The sequence below is a fragment of the Abramis brama genome (assembly GCF_963993115.1).
Source record: "Abramis brama genome assembly, chromosome: 8".
NCBI classification, from domain to species: domain Eukaryota; kingdom Metazoa; phylum Chordata; class Actinopteri; order Cypriniformes; family Leuciscidae; genus Abramis; species Abramis brama.
In genome coordinates, this window is record NC_139970.1 from 13,193,401 (window position 1) to 13,212,332 (window position 18,932).

Genomic DNA, 18,932 nt, shown 5'->3' on the forward strand with positions numbered 1-18,932 from the left:
CCTACTACTCACAATAAAAATAATAAGGTCATATAGATAACACAGTCTCAGAAGTAAGAAGTGGATTATCCTTCACCTGAAATGTTTGTCTTTTCATCCTGAAATGTTAGGCAAATGTTGGATCACAATAATTAGGAACCACAGTTTCCACAAATCCCTTCACTCGATTGGGATGTTCTCTTTTATTCTGGACGGCAAGGGCAGTGACTGTAACACGTTTTTAAGTCTTTGCAGAACCAGGCTCCACAGTACCCATCTGAACTACTACATCCATCCACACAGTCAAGATCACTCAGATCTACTATTTGTTCCTAGAACTGGACTTAAAAATAGGGGTGATCGTGCTTTGGCGGTCATCGGCCCTAAGTTATGGAATAGCCTACCGGCTTACATCAGAAACGGCCAAATTTTGTCAATTTTTACATCCACCTCGAAAACTTATCTTTTCTCAATTGCTTTCAATATATCTTGATTTAAAAATAAAATAAAAAATACCTTAGTACTAAGGTATTTTTAATTAATTCTTAATACCTTTTACCTTAGTTCATAGGTTTTCCATTTTTATTGTTCTTTACTTTGCTTTACTGTTTTATGTTTTCTATCTTATTGTTTGTTTCCTTGGCTTTTGTAAAGCACTTTGGTCAACACCAGCTGTTTTTAACTGTGATATACAAATAAAATGGTATTGTATAGTAACATTGGGCATATTTTGCATTAATATGAAGTCGTATTTATACCGATTTCATCAGGCTCCGAAAATTCTTCAAAAAGAACACAAAGAATGGCCTTCTCAGCTGCTATAGTTCAGAACAGGGTGTTTGACGCACCACCGTTCCTGTAACAGGTATTGTTTGTTTCCACAGCAACTGCTTGCCCGTTCAAATTGAATGCGCTTCTCATGTGTAAAAAGTACATAATGTGTGATGGTAATTGTACATTATTTAAGGCTAATTTCTATTCATTAAAATAATGATATAGGACCTGTTGTTGTCAAGTAAGCTACATTTGTCCCCTGTTGCAAGCCTGAGCACTCTCTAAACTTTCCAGGGGCTACACTGCTCATTGTTCCATCAAAATTACATTATTAACAGACGTTTAGAAGACGATTGCTGAAATGTATGAATCGATTCGAATCGTTAGAAGAGATATGTGAATACATTTTTTCCTTCACCCCGAACGCAAACTACATTAGAAAATATAGCTTGATGTCAGCATGTTGCTAAGCTAAAAAGCCATAGTCTAAAGTAAAAATATATATATATTTTTTTTTTTCATTTTCCTTTCCCAAAGTTCTTAACACATTGTAGTCTTTAATATTCACAATGTATACTCCTGGTCAAATGTTTGAAATAATTAAGAATTTTTTTTATGCTTTTGAAAGAAGTCTTATATTCACCAAGTCTACATTTATTTAATCAAAAATACAGTAGAACAGTAATAGTGAAAATTACAATTTGAAAAAACTTTTCTATTTGAATGTATTTTAAAACGTAATACATTCCTGTGATGGCAAAGCTGAACTTTCTTCATTCTTCAGCGTCACGTGATCCTTCAGAAATAATTCCAATATTCTGATTTGGTGCTCAAGTGTCAATGGTTCTTTGTTTTATCAATGTTGAAAACAGTTTTTGCCATTAAATATTTATGTAGAAACTTATGTACCGTAGATACATTTTCAAGATTCCTTAATGAACAGCAAGTTCAGTCTAGCATCTCTAAACCCTCGTTTCCACTGAGCGGTACGGTACGGAACGGTACGCATTTATTTGCGTTTCCACTATCAAAAGTTGTGAATGGTACCAAAATGTCGAACCGTACCACTTTTTCAGTACCCTTCCATTGGGGTACCTAGCACAGTGGAACGGTACTAAAAGGTGGAGCGAGACTCACTGCAGGACGTTGATTGGTTGACAGAGAATCGTCACTTGCGCGTGCTACAAGGGGAATGACAACATAAGAAGCGCCATTTTTTAATATACAGTTTAATATAATACTACTGTTACTGTATCACGAAATGTAATTTTAAAAGTTTTTCAGGCGAGAATGTAGTTGTTTAAAGCTCAAATCTGTGGTTTATTTATAAAGATGATTTTTTTTTTCCCCGGTTGTGATCCATGCGGTCAGCGGGCGCTCATGTTTCCCGGCTGGATGAGCCTTTCCTCGGCTAACGTTAGTTCTTCTGACGTTCGCCGCTGACGGTAGTGGTTAAACATGAGATATAATTCGTCTTGTATAGACCTAACGGGCGATCTTTGGTCTCGTGAATATATAATGAGTTCCCTGTCAATCGTTTTGGCTGAGGGCTAAGTTTAGTTTCATATTAACGTTATAGGCTATTTATATTTAACTTTACTTGTAATGTTAGACTAGAGCGCTGCATTTGGATATTTGACTGAATTGTTTGCTTTATTTCTTATTGTATAGCTTCTTGTACCTTTTACTTAAACTTTTATATAGGCTATTATTGATAAAACTGAAATTTTACAAAAATAAATATGGTTTCTTGTCATTTTTTTATTACAAGATTATCACTGATGTTTATTGCAACATTTGTACAAATGCATATATTGCCTGGAATGTTTAATTATTTATTTTTTTAAACGAAAAGAGGTAACGTTAGGGTTGTGTTTTAAATTTCGTTTTGTTATAAATAGAATAACGTATAACGTGCAGTGAATAATCAATATACGTTGCACATGAACCACATTTGTGTCCCTATAATGTTTAATTTATTTAACTGAAAACGAAAAGAGTAGGTGTTTTATAACATATTTCGTTTTATTGTTGCTTAAAATGTACATACAGAGTAACAGAGATAACCGGAGTAGCAGAGCGAGCTGAGTGACGCTTTTAAGAACGCGCTGTACCATAGGAGTCGCACATGGCAAGTACAAACTTTGCGTACTTGATATTGAGATAAGCCTAATGTCGGCGCTTGTCTTCTTGTGACAAACATGTCGAGGAGCAAGAACAAGATCTGCTGTATGTCATCCATTGTAGTTTACTATGTTCTTCTTCGCGCGAAAATGACATCGATCGAAACACCACGCCTATCAAGTAAGGGTACTGTTGGCAGTGGAAACGCTAGCCAGATCATGGTTAACAGACCCGAACCGTACCGTACTGCTCAGTGGAAACGAGGCATAAATAAACTTTTTGCAGCCACTGTAAATTTTAAGTAGCCCACAAAAATGCTACCTGTGTCCATTTTAAAATAGCCCAATCTGTCATGGAAACCTCAACTCTAGCAACACAGTCAGCATTTAGGGATTGCCTTTTCTGTGAAGTATACATGCAATGCCGCTTTTCGAATTTTGGGACTCCCTACCTGCCTTCATGTAGGATGAAAACCATCATTTGTTGCCTTAAAATGTAGTTAGGCATCTCACTGCATTTTGGAACAGGGTTCATTTGAATAAAGTACAGCAAGGCAGTCTGCTTACACTGTTGAAGGCCAGTTTGATGTTTCCTGCATCCAGCGTGGTGGCGCGTTTATCAGAGCTGATCACTGAGCCAAAATCCTCAAAGCCTGTGTTGATCTCCACCAGGAAGCCCTTATCCTGCACAAACACACACACACACTTCATCAAGGGCTTCAGCACAGATCTGATAAACACTGATCGTCAGGTCTCTCGCTCTCACCTTCAGGATGTCTTTAATGATTCTCTTCTCATCATGGTAACGAGCTTTGAGATCCTCCACGTAAAACTTGAATAAGTCCAGAGGGGTGGAGCCTAAAATTTACAAACAGCATAACAATGTTGAGCAGCTTATATTACCTTTTACAATAAATGACACCGACATCCAATTGTACTACATTTAATAATAATTATCATAGACAATCATAATATAAAATGAATTTTTATTCGCCATTCAATTATTTAGTTTTAGAGGGCCCAAAATAAGATATTGCCCATTTTATATGTGCTGATGTTTCAGAGTCATGTGGAGTTCACAGATTGTACTGGTGAAATGGAGACTGTCAGAAATGAGGACAGGACCCTTTTACATGTATTATTCATCAACATCAAAGCCTGCCAGGCTCTGAGCGTTTGTGCGAGCGAGCGAGAGAGAGAGAGAGAGAGAGAGAGAGAGAGAGAGACCTGGCTGGCCCAGCATGTTGTTGAAGCGGATATCAGCGCTGACGGTCGGGTACATCTCCATCCAGGCAGACATGGAGTGCAGCTGCCCATGATCGTGAAGCTCATCCAGGAATTTCTGAAAACACACACACACCACTTTACAACCATGTCAAGGATGTTGTCCTTCACAAAGGATTAATACTGATGGTACATTTTATTTTTCCCACTTTAAAAAAGTGAGTTTTAGGAATCCACTGGATATAAAAAAAACATGTTGTATATGCATATATATTTTTATATATTAAATTAAGTGTTTCAAAATTGCACATTTTCAAGGTTTCAAACTGCAGAAACTAAAGACTTTTAAAAAAGCCTTTCCAGTAAGATGGGGGCTTGAATGTGAGTGTATCTCATCACTATACAAGAAGTGCAAAATTAAAGTTAATTTAGATCCAAACTAGTCAGTAAATGGTATCAGCAAAGTGACATGGTGTCTTTGAGGGTTCCTACACATTTAGAAAATAGAAATTCAATACTTTTCCATATTCAGATTTTCCAACTTCTCAGTAGATTTTTCAGACCAAATTTAACATCTGGTGAATCAATGGTTTAAACTTTGACTGTTAACATATGTGTGCTACATTCTGACTATGTATGCTGTTATGTTGCTAAATAATTGCAGTAACCCAATTATATTTTTAATAATAATGGCAGGCAATTATGGCAATTTATTATCAGGTCCTCACCCATAAAGTATTCACCCATATAGCATTACTATCAGAATTATATTCAGTATACAGTACAGTTCAAAGGAGACTTGTTTATAGTAAAAACAAGCAGTTTTGCGTAAAGAAAATATGCAAAATGTGAATGTTAATGCATATGTTAAATGACCACTAAATTATCCATTTATTTTTTTTTGAAATTAGGAAACAGAATAGGGGTAATAGTCTGAAAACACATATTTCCATACTTACCCAGACCCGAAAAATACTAAAATCAAATGCCATACTCAACCATTGTCTTAGAGTGACATTGGAGATTTAAATTGTAAACATTTTTGTTCCAAATGTATCACTGACAAATTTCAGAGTGTGAGCTGTTGTATGCAGTTTGAACCCATATTAAATGCAAAATAGTTATCAGTTAATCGCTTTGACCAATATTTATACTCCAGTGGATTTCTGAGTGTTAATAAAGCTGAGTGATGCTTTAGCATTCTGTTTCCATGGCATAATGACCCATTGTACCTTAAACTTGGTCAAACAGATCATCTGTCATCACAGACTTTGTTGATATTCCAGCATCAAGTTCCAATTAATCAAGGGGAGCGCTTTTCATATTAGCAAGCCTGGACAGGTGACGCAGCGGACAAACCAGGACAGTTACGTGTGTGTGTGTGTGTGTGTGTGTCACCTGGAAGGACTCTCTGTTCTTGCGTTGTCTGCGTCTTTCTCGCAGAAGAGTTTTCTGTTTCTCGTCCTCCTCCTCTTTCTCAAGAGCACGGATGTGTTCCTCAAAGCAGATCAACGCATCCTCCTTGTCCATGTCTAATACAAACAGAGGAAGATAAAAGCTTTGTCTATATCAAACACACTCGCTCACATTATGCGGGTTAAAAGCATCATCATGTGGAGGCGGCTGTTACTGTGCGTGTGTGTGTGTGTGTGCTCATACTCTGTAGCTCCTCGTCTTCAGCAAAAGTGGGGTTGTCCAGCAGGTACTGCTGTGCCTCAGACCATGTTGTTCTGTATGTTACATTGGCCATGTTGTCCAAAATGTTCTTCAGCGCCTCCCAGTTCCTCTTCCTGAGCTGCTTGGCTTGTTCCTGAAACAAAGCATTGAGTCACGATCAAATAACATTAGGCTGCAGACAGGACAAGATCTTAAATACATTAGGAGTGCAATATTTTTACTTAATTTGATGCAATAAATATTTAATAATTATTTAAGAAGAAAAAGTATTTAAGTACACAATACAGAATATATACACAATACAGATGTGACTGAATTCAGATTGCATGATAGGGTGTATATATATTTTTTTTTTTTTACAGACATCTTTGATCATATTTATTGATATTGATGATATCCTGGTCAGAATTATTGGCACCCTTGGTAAATATGATCAAAGACGGCTGTAAAAATAAATCTACATTATCTTATCTTACATTCCAAAAAAAATTGCAAAAATCTAACCTTTCATTTAAGTAAAATAATTTGCATTTAAAAGCAGTTAATAAAAGGGTGCCATTCATTGTGGCCAATGTGAAGAGAAAAACATTTATCAGGTTTTTTATTTTATCAGTCATATCAGGTTTATTGCTTTATAATTGATGTTTGCATGTTGAAACGCATCCAACTTAAAAAGATATCAAGATTTAAATTGTTAAATAGAAAAAAATAAAAATAATTAGTAGGTAATTAGGTTATTAGTGTAAATATGTATTAGAGAGCAGTGATAACCAGATTCTGTCAATCAAACCTTCTCTTTCTTAGCCAGATAGAAGAGCACATCTTCATAGATCTCCAGCCTGTCTCTCTCAGGAACACACGACCACACTTCCTGATCGGCAAACATCTGCTCCGCTTTCCTGCACAAAGACACATATTTACTCACAAACAACCCTCTGCTTAAAGCAAGCCACTTTTTTTATAAACAATTTCATCTGTGTGCAAGTACAAACATTGCTGCAGTTCAAATGTTGGTCAGTAGGGGGCAGTGACATTACAGCATTTTAACATCATATAACTACTAATTAATAATGGAGAGCATCTATGAGACCTTATGACACAGTGCAGACAGGAACTCACTAAAAACAACACTGCTATTTAAAGCCTGATTACAAGTGAGATTTAAACCAATAACATCATTTAACTCCGTGACATCACCACAACCTCCCAACATGTTACCATGACAACACTGATGTGATTTTAATCACCTAAGTAAGTGGGGGAGTAAAGTTCAACTGCTCTGAATCAATGACAGATAAAGAGAACAAACACTGAGCTGAAAAATCAGTAACCTTGTTTATAGTATTACTAGATTAAAAAAGAGTGGTGCTTGTGCATGTAAAACTCTCCACTATGAAGCTGAGGTGATGCGGGTGGGTGCCAGTGCCAGTTGCTAAGGTTTCTCGGTATTTTTGTAAGTGTTGCTATGCAATTGCTAGGCTGTTTGTTCAAACCTCCTTAACCTAAAGTATAAGTTATACATTTTTATTATTAAAATTATTATTTTTATTACATTTTTATTTGTTTGTGGGAATTGTTTAACATCGCATCATCAAAAGAGCTGAAAACACTCACTTGTATCGTGTGGTTGAAGTCATCTTCTCATGGTTCTCCAGAAAGCGCTGGAAAGTCTCTTTAGACTCCTTGTATTTGATTCTGGCCTCTTCCTTTTCCTCTTTCTCTGTCTGGACTTTATAAGCATTGAACGCCTGTTTCTTTTCACTCAGCTTGGGCAGAGCACTGCATGCACGCACACGCACACACACACACACACACGGAAAGAGATGCGAGTTTCAGTGCAGTGCTCAGGATGTAAACGCTTTCAAATGACAATAATGCTATGCAGTATTTGGATACCTGTAACGAGGGTCGTTAATTATCAGCTTCATTGCCTGCTCCCATGATGCATTGGAGGAAACACCCTAGTTACACAGAGGGAGAAAGATGGAAAGTTACTTAAAACCAGACTAAAAATTATATAAGGTTACTCAATGATGACATGCTTGGGAAAAAATTGGAGGTAGGAAAAAACTCCAAATGGCATAAAAGAGAAAAGCTTTTTAAATTATAAGAAAGTGCTTTATTGTAAACTTCTCATTTGGAATTTGTTAAGATTTGCTAAATTACAATTAATGAGACATTTTTCACCAGGTAGAATAAGAGATTTTTATTTGGCCTGAATAGATAATTAGATTGATATCTCGTGACTGTTGAGAGGTATAAATGGGCATCAAATTAGCAGAAAGGTGGGAAAGAAAAGAAAAACAGAGTAATACGGTTTGGAGAAGTAGATCTCCATTGTTGACATCACACAAGTTCGTGATTGATTATGAGTGTGTCTCTCCGAAAGGCTGTCGGGGGGTCTGTGAAGCGTGCAATTCCACCGTCTTCTGTTTCACTCACTCCAGTCTAATCACACTCACCGCAATTAAACAGCCGCGGCTCTCACAGGAGCACTTTGTGTGCCAAATTAATACACACTAAATTTAGAAACACCCAGTTGGAATATCAACACCTCCCTCCTCACTGCAGGGGGGAGAGAGAGCAAAAAATAATAATAATTACCTTTTCTTTCAACAGTTCTTTAAAGGCCTGCTTTGCCTCCTCTTTTGTGTTCCACTTGTAAACTTTCTTCACCAGCTCAGGTCTCTCCTCCTTAGAAACATCATTACTGGAAAACAAATTAAAATAAATACAAAACTAAAGTTACCTTTTGAAGAAAAATTAGCATTGTGGCACAAAACAATTCCCAACGCTCAATTTCATAAACTGAATCAAAATTTTCAACAGGGAACAATGTAGCGCAATCATCAGGATATGACTGGATCGAGAAATGTGAATCATGTTAGACTATGAATTAATGAAATGTTAGTAACAGTGGTTAACTAATGATTCGTTTTACAATCTCTTTATGAACTCTTTGAAGTGTCAAAGTGGTAGTTGCGTAGCTCTTAATGGAGGGACAGAAATCTCTCAGATTCCATTAAAAATATCTTCATTTGTGTTCTGAAGTCTTATGGGGGTTTGGAACGACATGAGGGTGAGTAAATGATGACAGAATTTTAATTTTTGGGTGAACTATCCCTTAACGCATCCTTGTTGAATAAAATTATTGAATTAAAGTATTCATTTAAAAAGAAAAATATATATTACTGACCCCAAACTTTTGAATAGTATGTTAATCAATGAAAAAAATTATGCCAGAGATTTTAAGTACGTACAAATTAATTATGATTATGTTGTGAAATATCATTACAATTTAAAATAATTTAAAATATATTAGAATGATTTCTGAAAGATCATGTGACACTGAAGACTGGAGTAATGATGCTGAAAATTCAACTTAGCCGTCACAAGAATAAATCACATTTTAAAATATATTCAAACAGAAAACAGTTATTTTGAATTGTAATAATTTTTCACAATATAACCGTTTAAGTCTATTTTTGATTAAATAAATGCAGCCTTTTCCTTGACTTTTCAAAAACATTCAAATATCGGAATTATTTCTAACTTCTGACTGGTAGTGTATTTAATGTAATCTGTTCTACATGGCGAGATGTGTGCTGAATGTCTGAGTTCATTACCTGGGTTGTGTCTCTACACTGGGCGTTTCCTCAGTGGAGTTAACGATGACATCACTGCTGACCTCAGCAACCTGAGCGGGCACGTGAGACGGCGGTTCCTCTGAGGTGCCCGTCGCCATGGTAACCTCTGTCTCAGCAACTGCCGCCACAGTAACAGGAGGCTCGATCTGAGATGGAAGAACAGGGGTGGTGCCAGGAGCCACAACATCAGCCGTCCTTTAACAGACACAGGTAAAGATCATTATAATTGGATCATCTTTGAATTAAACAAAATGTGTATGAAAAGTCTACCTTCTTATGGAATTCACATTTTACAGTGACACTACCTTACCCTTCCAAAACCTATATATTTGCTATCTTGAAAATAATTTGCATTAAAAATTATTCTGTCCCATCAAAGATTTGTTTGTTCATTTATTGTGACAATATCTGCCGTTCTGCAGTACCGGTACCCGCTGATAGCCGGCTGTTTTAAAACGCTCCCATGAGTGTTTGTGCATCTCTGGGAAGAGCGTCAAAGGTTTCTATTTACAGATGTGTTTTTGCAGCGTTGGGCTTTGTAGCCAATCACAGACATATCTGTTGAGCACGTGAACGAAATGACCAATCAGAGGTGTTTAAGTTAGTCAGAATCTGCTCAACAACGATGAGTTTGTTCAGTGCGAGTTCTGCATGCTCGCAAATCCTGTCATTATAAACAGAGTATAAACATAAGGCCAGCTTTACTGATTATAACAGGAATTTCGCAAGAATGCAGCTTTGTGTACCTCACATTATAATCATCAACTTCAATTATAATGGCAGAAATCTTTGCTCGATTTCTGTTAGAGCCCGACCGATATATCGGCCGGCCGATATTAGGCATTTTCCAAACTATCGGTATCGGCATTTATAACGGCCGATACATGAATATTTAAAAAATAAAATAAAAGCGGACGAAACACCCTGCAACCATGTTATGAGTGTTGGCGCTGCATAGTTTGTCCACCAGAGCGCACTCTACAAGGAAGACTGCTAACATCAATGAGCTTGGAAATCACAACAAACTTATTCTGCCTAAATAAAGTAATGATTACTGTATTTATAACTAGCATATCTGTAGTTCCAGTCCCTGCATTGTAAAACGTAAGTCAGGCACGCGAGGAGTGAACATTTAGACATAGAGAAAAAATATCAAACATAGCAGCTAGCCTGTGCATAAAAGTTAGCTTTTCTTTTACACGTGTGTGAAATCCAAGTGTGCGTTACTGTAGGGGTAATTAACACATGGTTACCGAGTCGATCGTTCCCTGGGATGCGTTTTCATGAAAATCGAATGTAAAGAGTTTTATCTCTAAAAACAGATTATCTTATAACGCTAGTATATGGGATACAGAGTAAGTAAAAGTAAATCGCTAGTTAATACCACTAACAAGGCTCAAAATAGCCTCACACTAACACGGTAGCATAATGAGGGTCCCTACATGCAAACCGAAGCATTGAGAACTTTGTAAGTGTACAGACAGTTTAATAAGAAGATACTTTATAAAGACAGTACATTACGCGTTTGCAGGCATTCGTCATCTTGGAAAACAGTCTCGACTAGCCGAGTCACGAACACCGTGCTAAGTGAGCTGGTCGATAGGAATTACGTTTGTGAAATCTAACGTAGCACGGCGTTCGTGACTCGATTAGTCAAGACTGTTTTCCTAGATGATGCCTGTAAATGCGTAATGTACTGTCTAGGGATGCACCGATACCGATACCGGTATCTGGTATCGGCCTCGATACCACATTTTCTAAAGTACTCGTTAAAAGTCCCCCGATACCGGGGACCGATACCACGGTCTGAGAAATGTCTATGTTTGAGCGGCGTGTAAGGGGTTAATCACAGGCGCCGAGTGCCCGCCCCCAGGCCCCGGCTGCAGCTCAGAGCGGGGAGAAGGCGAGGCGAGACATGTCAGCCGTGTGGAACGATTTCAAAGTGAATGAAGACGACAAAACAAAGGCGGACTGCAAATTGTGCTCAGTGAAATTGTCCAGAGAAGGCTCAAAAGGTAGCGCATTTAACACAAGTAATTTAATCAAGCACCTAAAATCCCAACACGACAACGAGTACAAAGAGTTTACCCACGCTTCTAAACCAACACAACCCACGCTGCAGCAAACTCTTGCAAGACGAGAGAAAATGTCCAGAGACAATCCACGTGCTGTGAAAATAACACAGGCAATTATCGAGTACATTGCATTGAGTGACCAGCCACTCTCGGAGGTAGAAAATGTGGGATTCCTGCGTCTCCTCCATGTTCTGGAGCCCAGATATGATGTCCCAAGCCGCCGCTACATGACTGACACGGAGCTGCCTAAACTACACGACTCCGTGAAAAAACATATCCACAGCCTACTGCAAGCCTCCTCTGCGTTTAGTTTCACCACGGATATTTGGACAAGCAGTGTTAGCCACGTGTCGCTAATTAGCCTAACCTCCCAGTGGATAGACGAGAGTTTCACGCCGCAACGAGCCATATTACATGCGAAACAATTCTGCAGCTCGCACACCAGCCAGGCTATAGCGCATGTGTTTGAGGAAATGCTCCAGACATGGGGTATACCTAAAACATCAGTACATGTTGTGCTTCGTGACAATGCCAAAAACATGATTAAAGCCATGAATGACGCAGGGCTCCCAAGTCTGCCGTGTGTCGCGCACACGCTCCAACTGGCTGTTCACGAGGGCTTATTAGCACAGAGGAGCATAGCTGATGCTATAGCAGTGGGGCGGAAAATAGTTGGGCATTTTAAACATTCCGCCTTAGCCTACTCCTGCCTCGAGGACATTCAGGGACAGCTCAACCAGACAATAAAGAGACTGCAACAGGACGTACAGACGCGCTGGAACAGCACGTATTACATGCTCCAGTCCCTCATTGAGCAAAAGCGAGTGCTGGGGGTGTATGTGTCCGAGCATGAACTCCCTGACTATCTCACCGCTCACCAATGGGCTCTTATGGAGAAGACTGTTGCCATCCTTGCCCCCTTTGAGGAACTAACTAAAAAAGTGAGCAGCTACGACGCACTAGCCTCTGATGTCATCCCAGCTGTGACTGTGCTAGTGAGACTTCTAAACAGAGAAACAGACGAGGACCACGGCGTCAAGACAATGAAAGCAACCTTACTGGCAGCTGTCAAGAAGTGCTTCAGTGACGTTGAGACCAACCCACTGTACTTCATCTCCACCATACTTGACCCAAGGTAAAGTCTGTGTGCTATAGGTATTCAATGATAAACTACAGTACTAAATGTAAGATTAATTTCCATCTGAAATATTATATTATATTTTTGTAACTAAAATACACAAATACAAATGTATGCAATATATATAATATGAAATATATTTCCCTTATTACTACCAGAAAGCCAAATGGCTGGCATTTGTGACAGTGGTTTAGGGGAAACTAAAATCTGTCCTATTTTTCCACATATTAATACATTCATGAAATTTGTTCAGGTATAAAGATCGCTTATTCTCCAACAACACTGCTCCGGAGGCCAAGCTGCACCTGAAGCAGGAGCTGCAGATGATGTCCAGAGCTGAGGCAGAGGGGAGTCGGGCAGAAGCTGCAGAACCTCCTGCTAAACTGTTCCTCAAGGCCCAGGCCAGCACTAGTAGCAGTCTGGACACTGTATTTGAAGAAATCGCTAAGGAGCAGCCCCAGGCAGCACAGCCGCTGGCAGCAGGTGCTGCCATTGAGCTCAACACATACCTCGGAGAGGCCCCAAGCCCTCGTGAAGACAGTCCTCTGAAGTACTGGGGTGTCAACAAAATCAGGTTCCCCACTTTGGCTAAAATGGCCCATAAATAGCAGTGTGGAAAGTAGGGGTGTAACGGTACGTGTATTCGTACCGGACCGTTTCGGTACAGGGCTTTCGGTTCGGTGCACGTGTGTACCGAATGACCGAATGCAATATTTTGTGTGCGGAACATAGGTACATTTTCGTGTTTCCACACGAACATATTAAGTGGCGGAAGTCTCCGCGTTCAGCGCAAATCCCGCCCTGCAGCTGATTCTAAAGTTTTACCAGAGCCCGTCTGCCTTATTAGACATTCTCTGGTTTTACCCGTCGTCACTGTAACCTAAACCAATGAAATCGACTGCAGGGCGAAAAAAAGCTTTTCCGCTCCGTGTGCGCCGCCGCACTCTCCGTTCCGTCTGTGTGTGTGTGTCTGCGCGCTGCGCTCTCTGCTCAATGTTCAATGTTCGACTCCGTATTTGCGCTGCGCGTTCTGCTCTGTCGTTAACGGCCCAAACACTCCAATCATGGACCGATCACGCACTGGAAAAGCAAAGTCCGCTCAAATAAGGTGAAATTTCTCAGTAGTAGACTTCTGTTTGCTGAGCTGGTATAGTCATGCTGGCAACAATGGTAAAATGACCTGCTCTGATCACATGCTCTGGTAATAATAGCTTTGTAGGACTATATTTTATTTTGATAATTAGTAAAAAAAAAAAAAAAAAAAAAAAAAATCTTAAATTGATTATGTTGATTGATTATTGAAAAATAATAATACATTGATATATTTATGTTTAATATTATTTTAATATAGGGCTATTTTCTGTTCCCTTTTCCCCCGGTGTTTCATTTAATTAGGTGATTCTAAGTTTAGGCCTAATTATTGATGATTACAAGCTTGGAGGAATTGCAATTAATTACAGCAAATTGTGCAATTAATTAGTTCATTTTTTTTAATCGATTCCCAGCCTTAATTTTTAAATATAAGCAGGCCTACAAGCTGGGATTGGTAATGCTGCACTGTAATCATAGTTATTTATTTAGATTTTTCATTAAATTTATTATGTGATATTGGTTTTGCTTTGCAGCAGTATTTTATTTCTTATTCTTTTTTTTATTTTATATATATTTTATTATATTTTATTAAAAAGTTTAAACAAATTGTTAAAAAAAAAGTTTATAGTAATAAACAACCTGCAGTTTAATGTTTGCATTTCTTTCCCTTACTGTACCGAAAATAAACCGAACCGTGACTTTAAAACCGAGGTACGTACCGAACCGTGATTTTTGCGTACCGTTACACCCCTAGTGGAAAGTGAAAGGCTTTTTAGCTCAGTGTCACACATTATAGATGAAAACAGAAACAGGCTGACTGCTGATAATACAGAAAAGCTACTTTTCTTTAAAAAAAAACCTGCCACTCACTTTTTCTAAATAGGCTTCATTACTGTGCGTTCACACCGCCGGCGGCGAGAGCGTCAAAGTGGCCGGAAGCCATTCATTTTCAATGAGAGCCGGCGGCGAGCTCCGGCGAGGGCGGCGCGGCGCGTCTTGGACGGCGAGAGCGGCGAGAGGAGTTGAAATCAAGTCAACTTTATGGTAATAAGCTATGACGCGGTTCGGCGGCAACTAGCGGCAACCAATTGGAATGTAGAAGTCCTTCGCCTGAGGGAAAAAAAATCACGCATTCTAATCTACGTCAGAGCGTCCCCGAATCTTTCTACGGCGTCGGTGGCAGGGCGGCGAGAGCGAATTTTGCCGCTCTCGCCGGCGGCGGTGTGAACGTACAGTTAAGTGAGTCGTCTTAGACTTGATGTTAATACCTACCTCAGTTGCACTGACTGCCACAGTTCTATGTTGGTGGATGTTGTTAGTTTATTCAAATATTGTGCACTAAATAGCAAAGATGTTTATTAATGCCCCTTTGTGTTGTCCAAAGCGGCAGAGTTTACAACGAACTGAAAAAAATGTTTAAATTTTGTTTAAAAACAGTGTTTAAATTCACTGTTTAAATTTTTTTGAATAATTATTTATTCTGTAATATGTTGCAAATAACATGCTTTTCATTTTAAATAAATGTTCTTAATTCCAAACTAGTCCCTTGTTTTTTTGTTAAATTATATGACTAAAGCTGTTACCTGTAAATTTAAATCATGTTTTTTTTATTAAGTACTCGGTATCGGTATCGGCGAGTACTGAAATGCAAGTACTCGTACTCGTTTTCCAAAAAAGTGGTATCGGTGCATCCCTAGTACTGTCTTTATAAAGTATCTTCTTATTAAACTGTCTGTACAGTTACAAAGTTCTCAATGCTTCGAGTTTGCATGTAGGGACCCTCATTATGCTACCGTGTTAGTGTGAGGCTATTTTGAGCCTTGCTAGTGGTATTAACTAGCGATTTACTTTTACTTACTCTGTGCCCCATATACTAGCGTTATAAGCTAACGTTAATCTGTTTTTAGAGATAAAACTCTTTACATTCGATTTTCATGAAAACGCATCCCAGGGAACGATCGACTCGGTAACCATGTGTTAATTACCTCACATAATGTATTTAGTGCATCACTAAGTCGCAGATTTTAGAAGGCAGGCAGCAAATGATGATTGAAAATGGTTTGTTGTAGCTTGATGGAATAGATGGATAGAATTAGGAGTGACCTTTGTCTTGTTTAATAATAATACAAATGATGATGATAATAATAATAATATCATCATCATTGATTTTTTTAAATTATTACTGTCAATATTAATAATAATAGTTGATTTTTTTTGTTCAAAGGACTTTAAGTTTAATATCTTAAGTTTGTATTTTTAATATACATTATATTTATCAGAACTTTAATATATTCTGTTCTGTTGTGACAAAGTTAATTTAAAAAAATATATATATATTTTTAAACTGCATTATATTATTTTAGTAAGGCTGAGGACTCTTAAATAACTACAAATAACTAATGTTAGGGAAAATCTGTTCATGTTTTGTTAGACGTTTCTGGATTTGTAAAATATATATATATATATATATATATATATATATATATATATATATATAGGCCGATATATCGGAATATCGGATTTTTAAATCACCAAATATTTGTATCGGTATCGGCCTTAAAAATCCTTTATCGGTCGGGCTCTAATTTCTGTATATAATATAGATTTTTCATGCTGCTAATTACACATTGCAAAGTTTCTGGGTTGACAACCGTGTTTAGATTAAATGCCATTATAAACTTTTTAATTCCACTAAGATTTTGGTGAAAGTAATTTTCAATGGATGGACAAAAATGATGGGTTAATGTTAAAAACATCTTCATTTGTGTTTTGAAAATAAACAAAAGACCTATAGGTTTAAAACAACATGAGGCTGAGTAAATGACAGCATTTTCAGTTTTGGGTAATCTATCCCTTTATGGTCCAAGTAAATAAAGCTGATGCTCACCCATTTTCCTCCGCCTTTATCATCGCTGAAGAAAAGAGAAAGGAAAAAAAGTTAAACCATTTTCTCATGTAGGATTTCTGGATTTGTGTTTGTGTAAGAACAACTTTGTGTACTGACCCTCCAGGTCCTCCAGTTCTTTGGGTTTAGTCCAGCGAGACTCTTTGGTCTGTGAGTTATAGTAATAGGGCTTTCCGGTGTCTGACTTGTATTCTTTCCACGGGCACTTGGACAACATTTGCTGCAAAACACAAATCTCTTTGAGTTTGTTTCAGTTTACATTGAAACATAAATACATAAGTATTTATCACAAATTAGGATATTCCTGCAAATAAACTTTTTTTATATATAAAAATTTAGCTATATATATATATATATATATATATATATATATATATATATATATATATATATATATATATATATATATATATATATATATATGATTTTTTTTTTTTTAATCTAAAATCCTGACATTACAAAAAAAAGATAAGTTGGGTTCAGCAATTTGTTTGTTCTATACAATAAATTGTGTGCATATTAACGCATGGATTTCTGCAACAGTGCTCCAATCTTAAGACTCTTAATAAAAATAAGAATTGATAAGTCATCTCTCCTGTCAGAAAATCTGTTAAGCACTTGGTGGATTTGTTTCACATTATGTAAGAACAAGCCTCAATTCAAAACTCTGTCAAGCATAGACTAACTAAACTAACTATGCTATTTAATCATTGTTAATAGTAGTAGTAGAAGTAGTAGTACTACTATGTAATTATGGGGCATTAGACTCTCAAAAGCAGAATATGCCTTAAAGGCCACCTATTATGCCCCTTTTCACAAGATGTAAAATAAGTCTCTGATGTCCCCAGAGTGTGTATGTGAAGTGTGAGCTCAAAATACCCAACAGATCATTTTTACAGCATGTTTAAATTGTCACTTTTTGGGGCTCAGAAAAACATGTATCCCTTTAAATGCAAATGAGCTGTTGCTGCCAACCCAGAAGTCGGAGCCTCACGAGCTCGCGCTCTGTCAGGACAATCTCATCTCATAGAATGAGAATATCAAAACAGAAACTCTCAGTAGCGGTGTTCATTTCGACCTGGAGTTGTACAATAATGCCCACAGAGCCAGAGAATATATGCTGTATGTAGATAGAACAGGTATAGTTAAGTTTAATTACGGTTATAAAGTATTTGTCATCTGCTTTTATCCACTATTAATACAAGCCTATTGTAGCAGACCCCATCCGAATGATGGCCAAAAATATACTGATGAGTTTAATGAAGTTCATTGTACATCACACAAAAGATGAAGCGTCAGTTTTACTCCAGACAATCACTGTAAGAGCTGAATAAACACAGTACAAGAAGTGCACATAAAAGTCTTATCCATAAACTCTCTCTCTCTCTCTTTCATTATCATCAAACATACAGAGCGAAGTACACAAAACACTCTACTAACAGTACTAACAGTAAACAAATATATACACACCTTTTCAGTGGGTGCTTAATAAACTGGTAAACTTTATATCCGTAAAACGACTCGATGAGCCGTCATAAAGTGTACGCTCTCACTTAAATTTCTGCCGTGATCAGTAACGTTAGGCCTATCGATCCGGAGACTGTAAGCTGGATCACGAACAGTTGGTACAGATCCATCCTCGAGTAACAACGGGAGTAAATGAAGACTGCTATGTTCATTCTTACATCCAAACAACAAAACACCTCAATCGCTTAGGAGACATTATTTTCTACAGCTGCTCCGGCGTCGAAACAATGGCCTGACAACGGCTTGTTCTGAGACACTGCTTATGATTTATGGGGATTTAAAAAAAATGCACTGGGTGGATTTTTATCATTATAGGGTGGTTGTGTACACACACTGAAAACACACATTTATGTTCAAACGTAATATAAAAGTCAATTTTGCATAATAGGTGCCCTTTAAGAACATATAGAACACCTGAATGAGCAGTAATTGGCAGATGAATATGACTGTGTAAGCGAGAAAGGTGAGTTGACCTGTTTTTACCTCTGCAGGTGATTTGAGCTCATCTGGTTTCTCCCAGGTGGATTGTTTGGTCTCTGTGTTGTAGTAATATGTTTTTCCATCCAGTGATTTGTGCTCGGTCCATACTGACTTCTGCAGGAGACATGATGAATACTCATTACATCATTAAGTCACTAGTCGTTTCACCAGCTATATCCTGCAGTCATTAGTTTAGTTGTAGAAAACCATGTATGACCATTGCTCATTCAAGCATCAAAAAAGAAGCAAAGGCATTAAAGTATTATAAAAGTTGGACAATAAAAGTTGCCC

The 18,932-nt window shown here is 37.7% G+C and overlaps 1 protein-coding gene across 4 annotated transcripts in view; it reads right to left on the reverse strand.

Annotated features, from left to right (window-relative positions):
- prpf40a (PRP40 pre-mRNA processing factor 40 homolog A) overlaps nucleotides 1–18,932 on the reverse strand; it is a 47,764-nt gene that overhangs the window by 12,931 nt on the left and 15,901 nt on the right. For all 4 annotated transcript variants that reach the window (XM_084123274.1, XM_084123276.1, XM_084123275.1 and 1 more), the window contains 13 exons: nucleotides 18,645–18,755; nucleotides 16,734–16,854; nucleotides 16,617–16,641; nucleotides 9,404–9,619; nucleotides 8,382–8,487; nucleotides 7,674–7,738; nucleotides 7,392–7,556; nucleotides 6,568–6,676; nucleotides 5,760–5,910; nucleotides 5,499–5,632; nucleotides 4,104–4,218; nucleotides 3,643–3,734; nucleotides 3,444–3,560 (listed from right to left, as the gene is read on the reverse strand). In XM_084123274.1, the coding sequence (XP_083979400.1) occupies nucleotides 3,444–3,560; nucleotides 3,643–3,734; nucleotides 4,104–4,218; nucleotides 5,499–5,632; nucleotides 5,760–5,910; nucleotides 6,568–6,676; nucleotides 7,392–7,556; nucleotides 7,674–7,738; nucleotides 8,382–8,487; nucleotides 9,404–9,619; nucleotides 16,617–16,641; nucleotides 16,734–16,854; nucleotides 18,645–18,755 (1,527 nt within the window). The remainder of the gene's footprint in view (nucleotides 1–3,443; nucleotides 3,561–3,642; nucleotides 3,735–4,103; nucleotides 4,219–5,498; nucleotides 5,633–5,759; nucleotides 5,911–6,567; nucleotides 6,677–7,391; nucleotides 7,557–7,673; nucleotides 7,739–8,381; nucleotides 8,488–9,403; nucleotides 9,620–16,616; nucleotides 16,642–16,733; nucleotides 16,855–18,644; nucleotides 18,756–18,932) is intronic.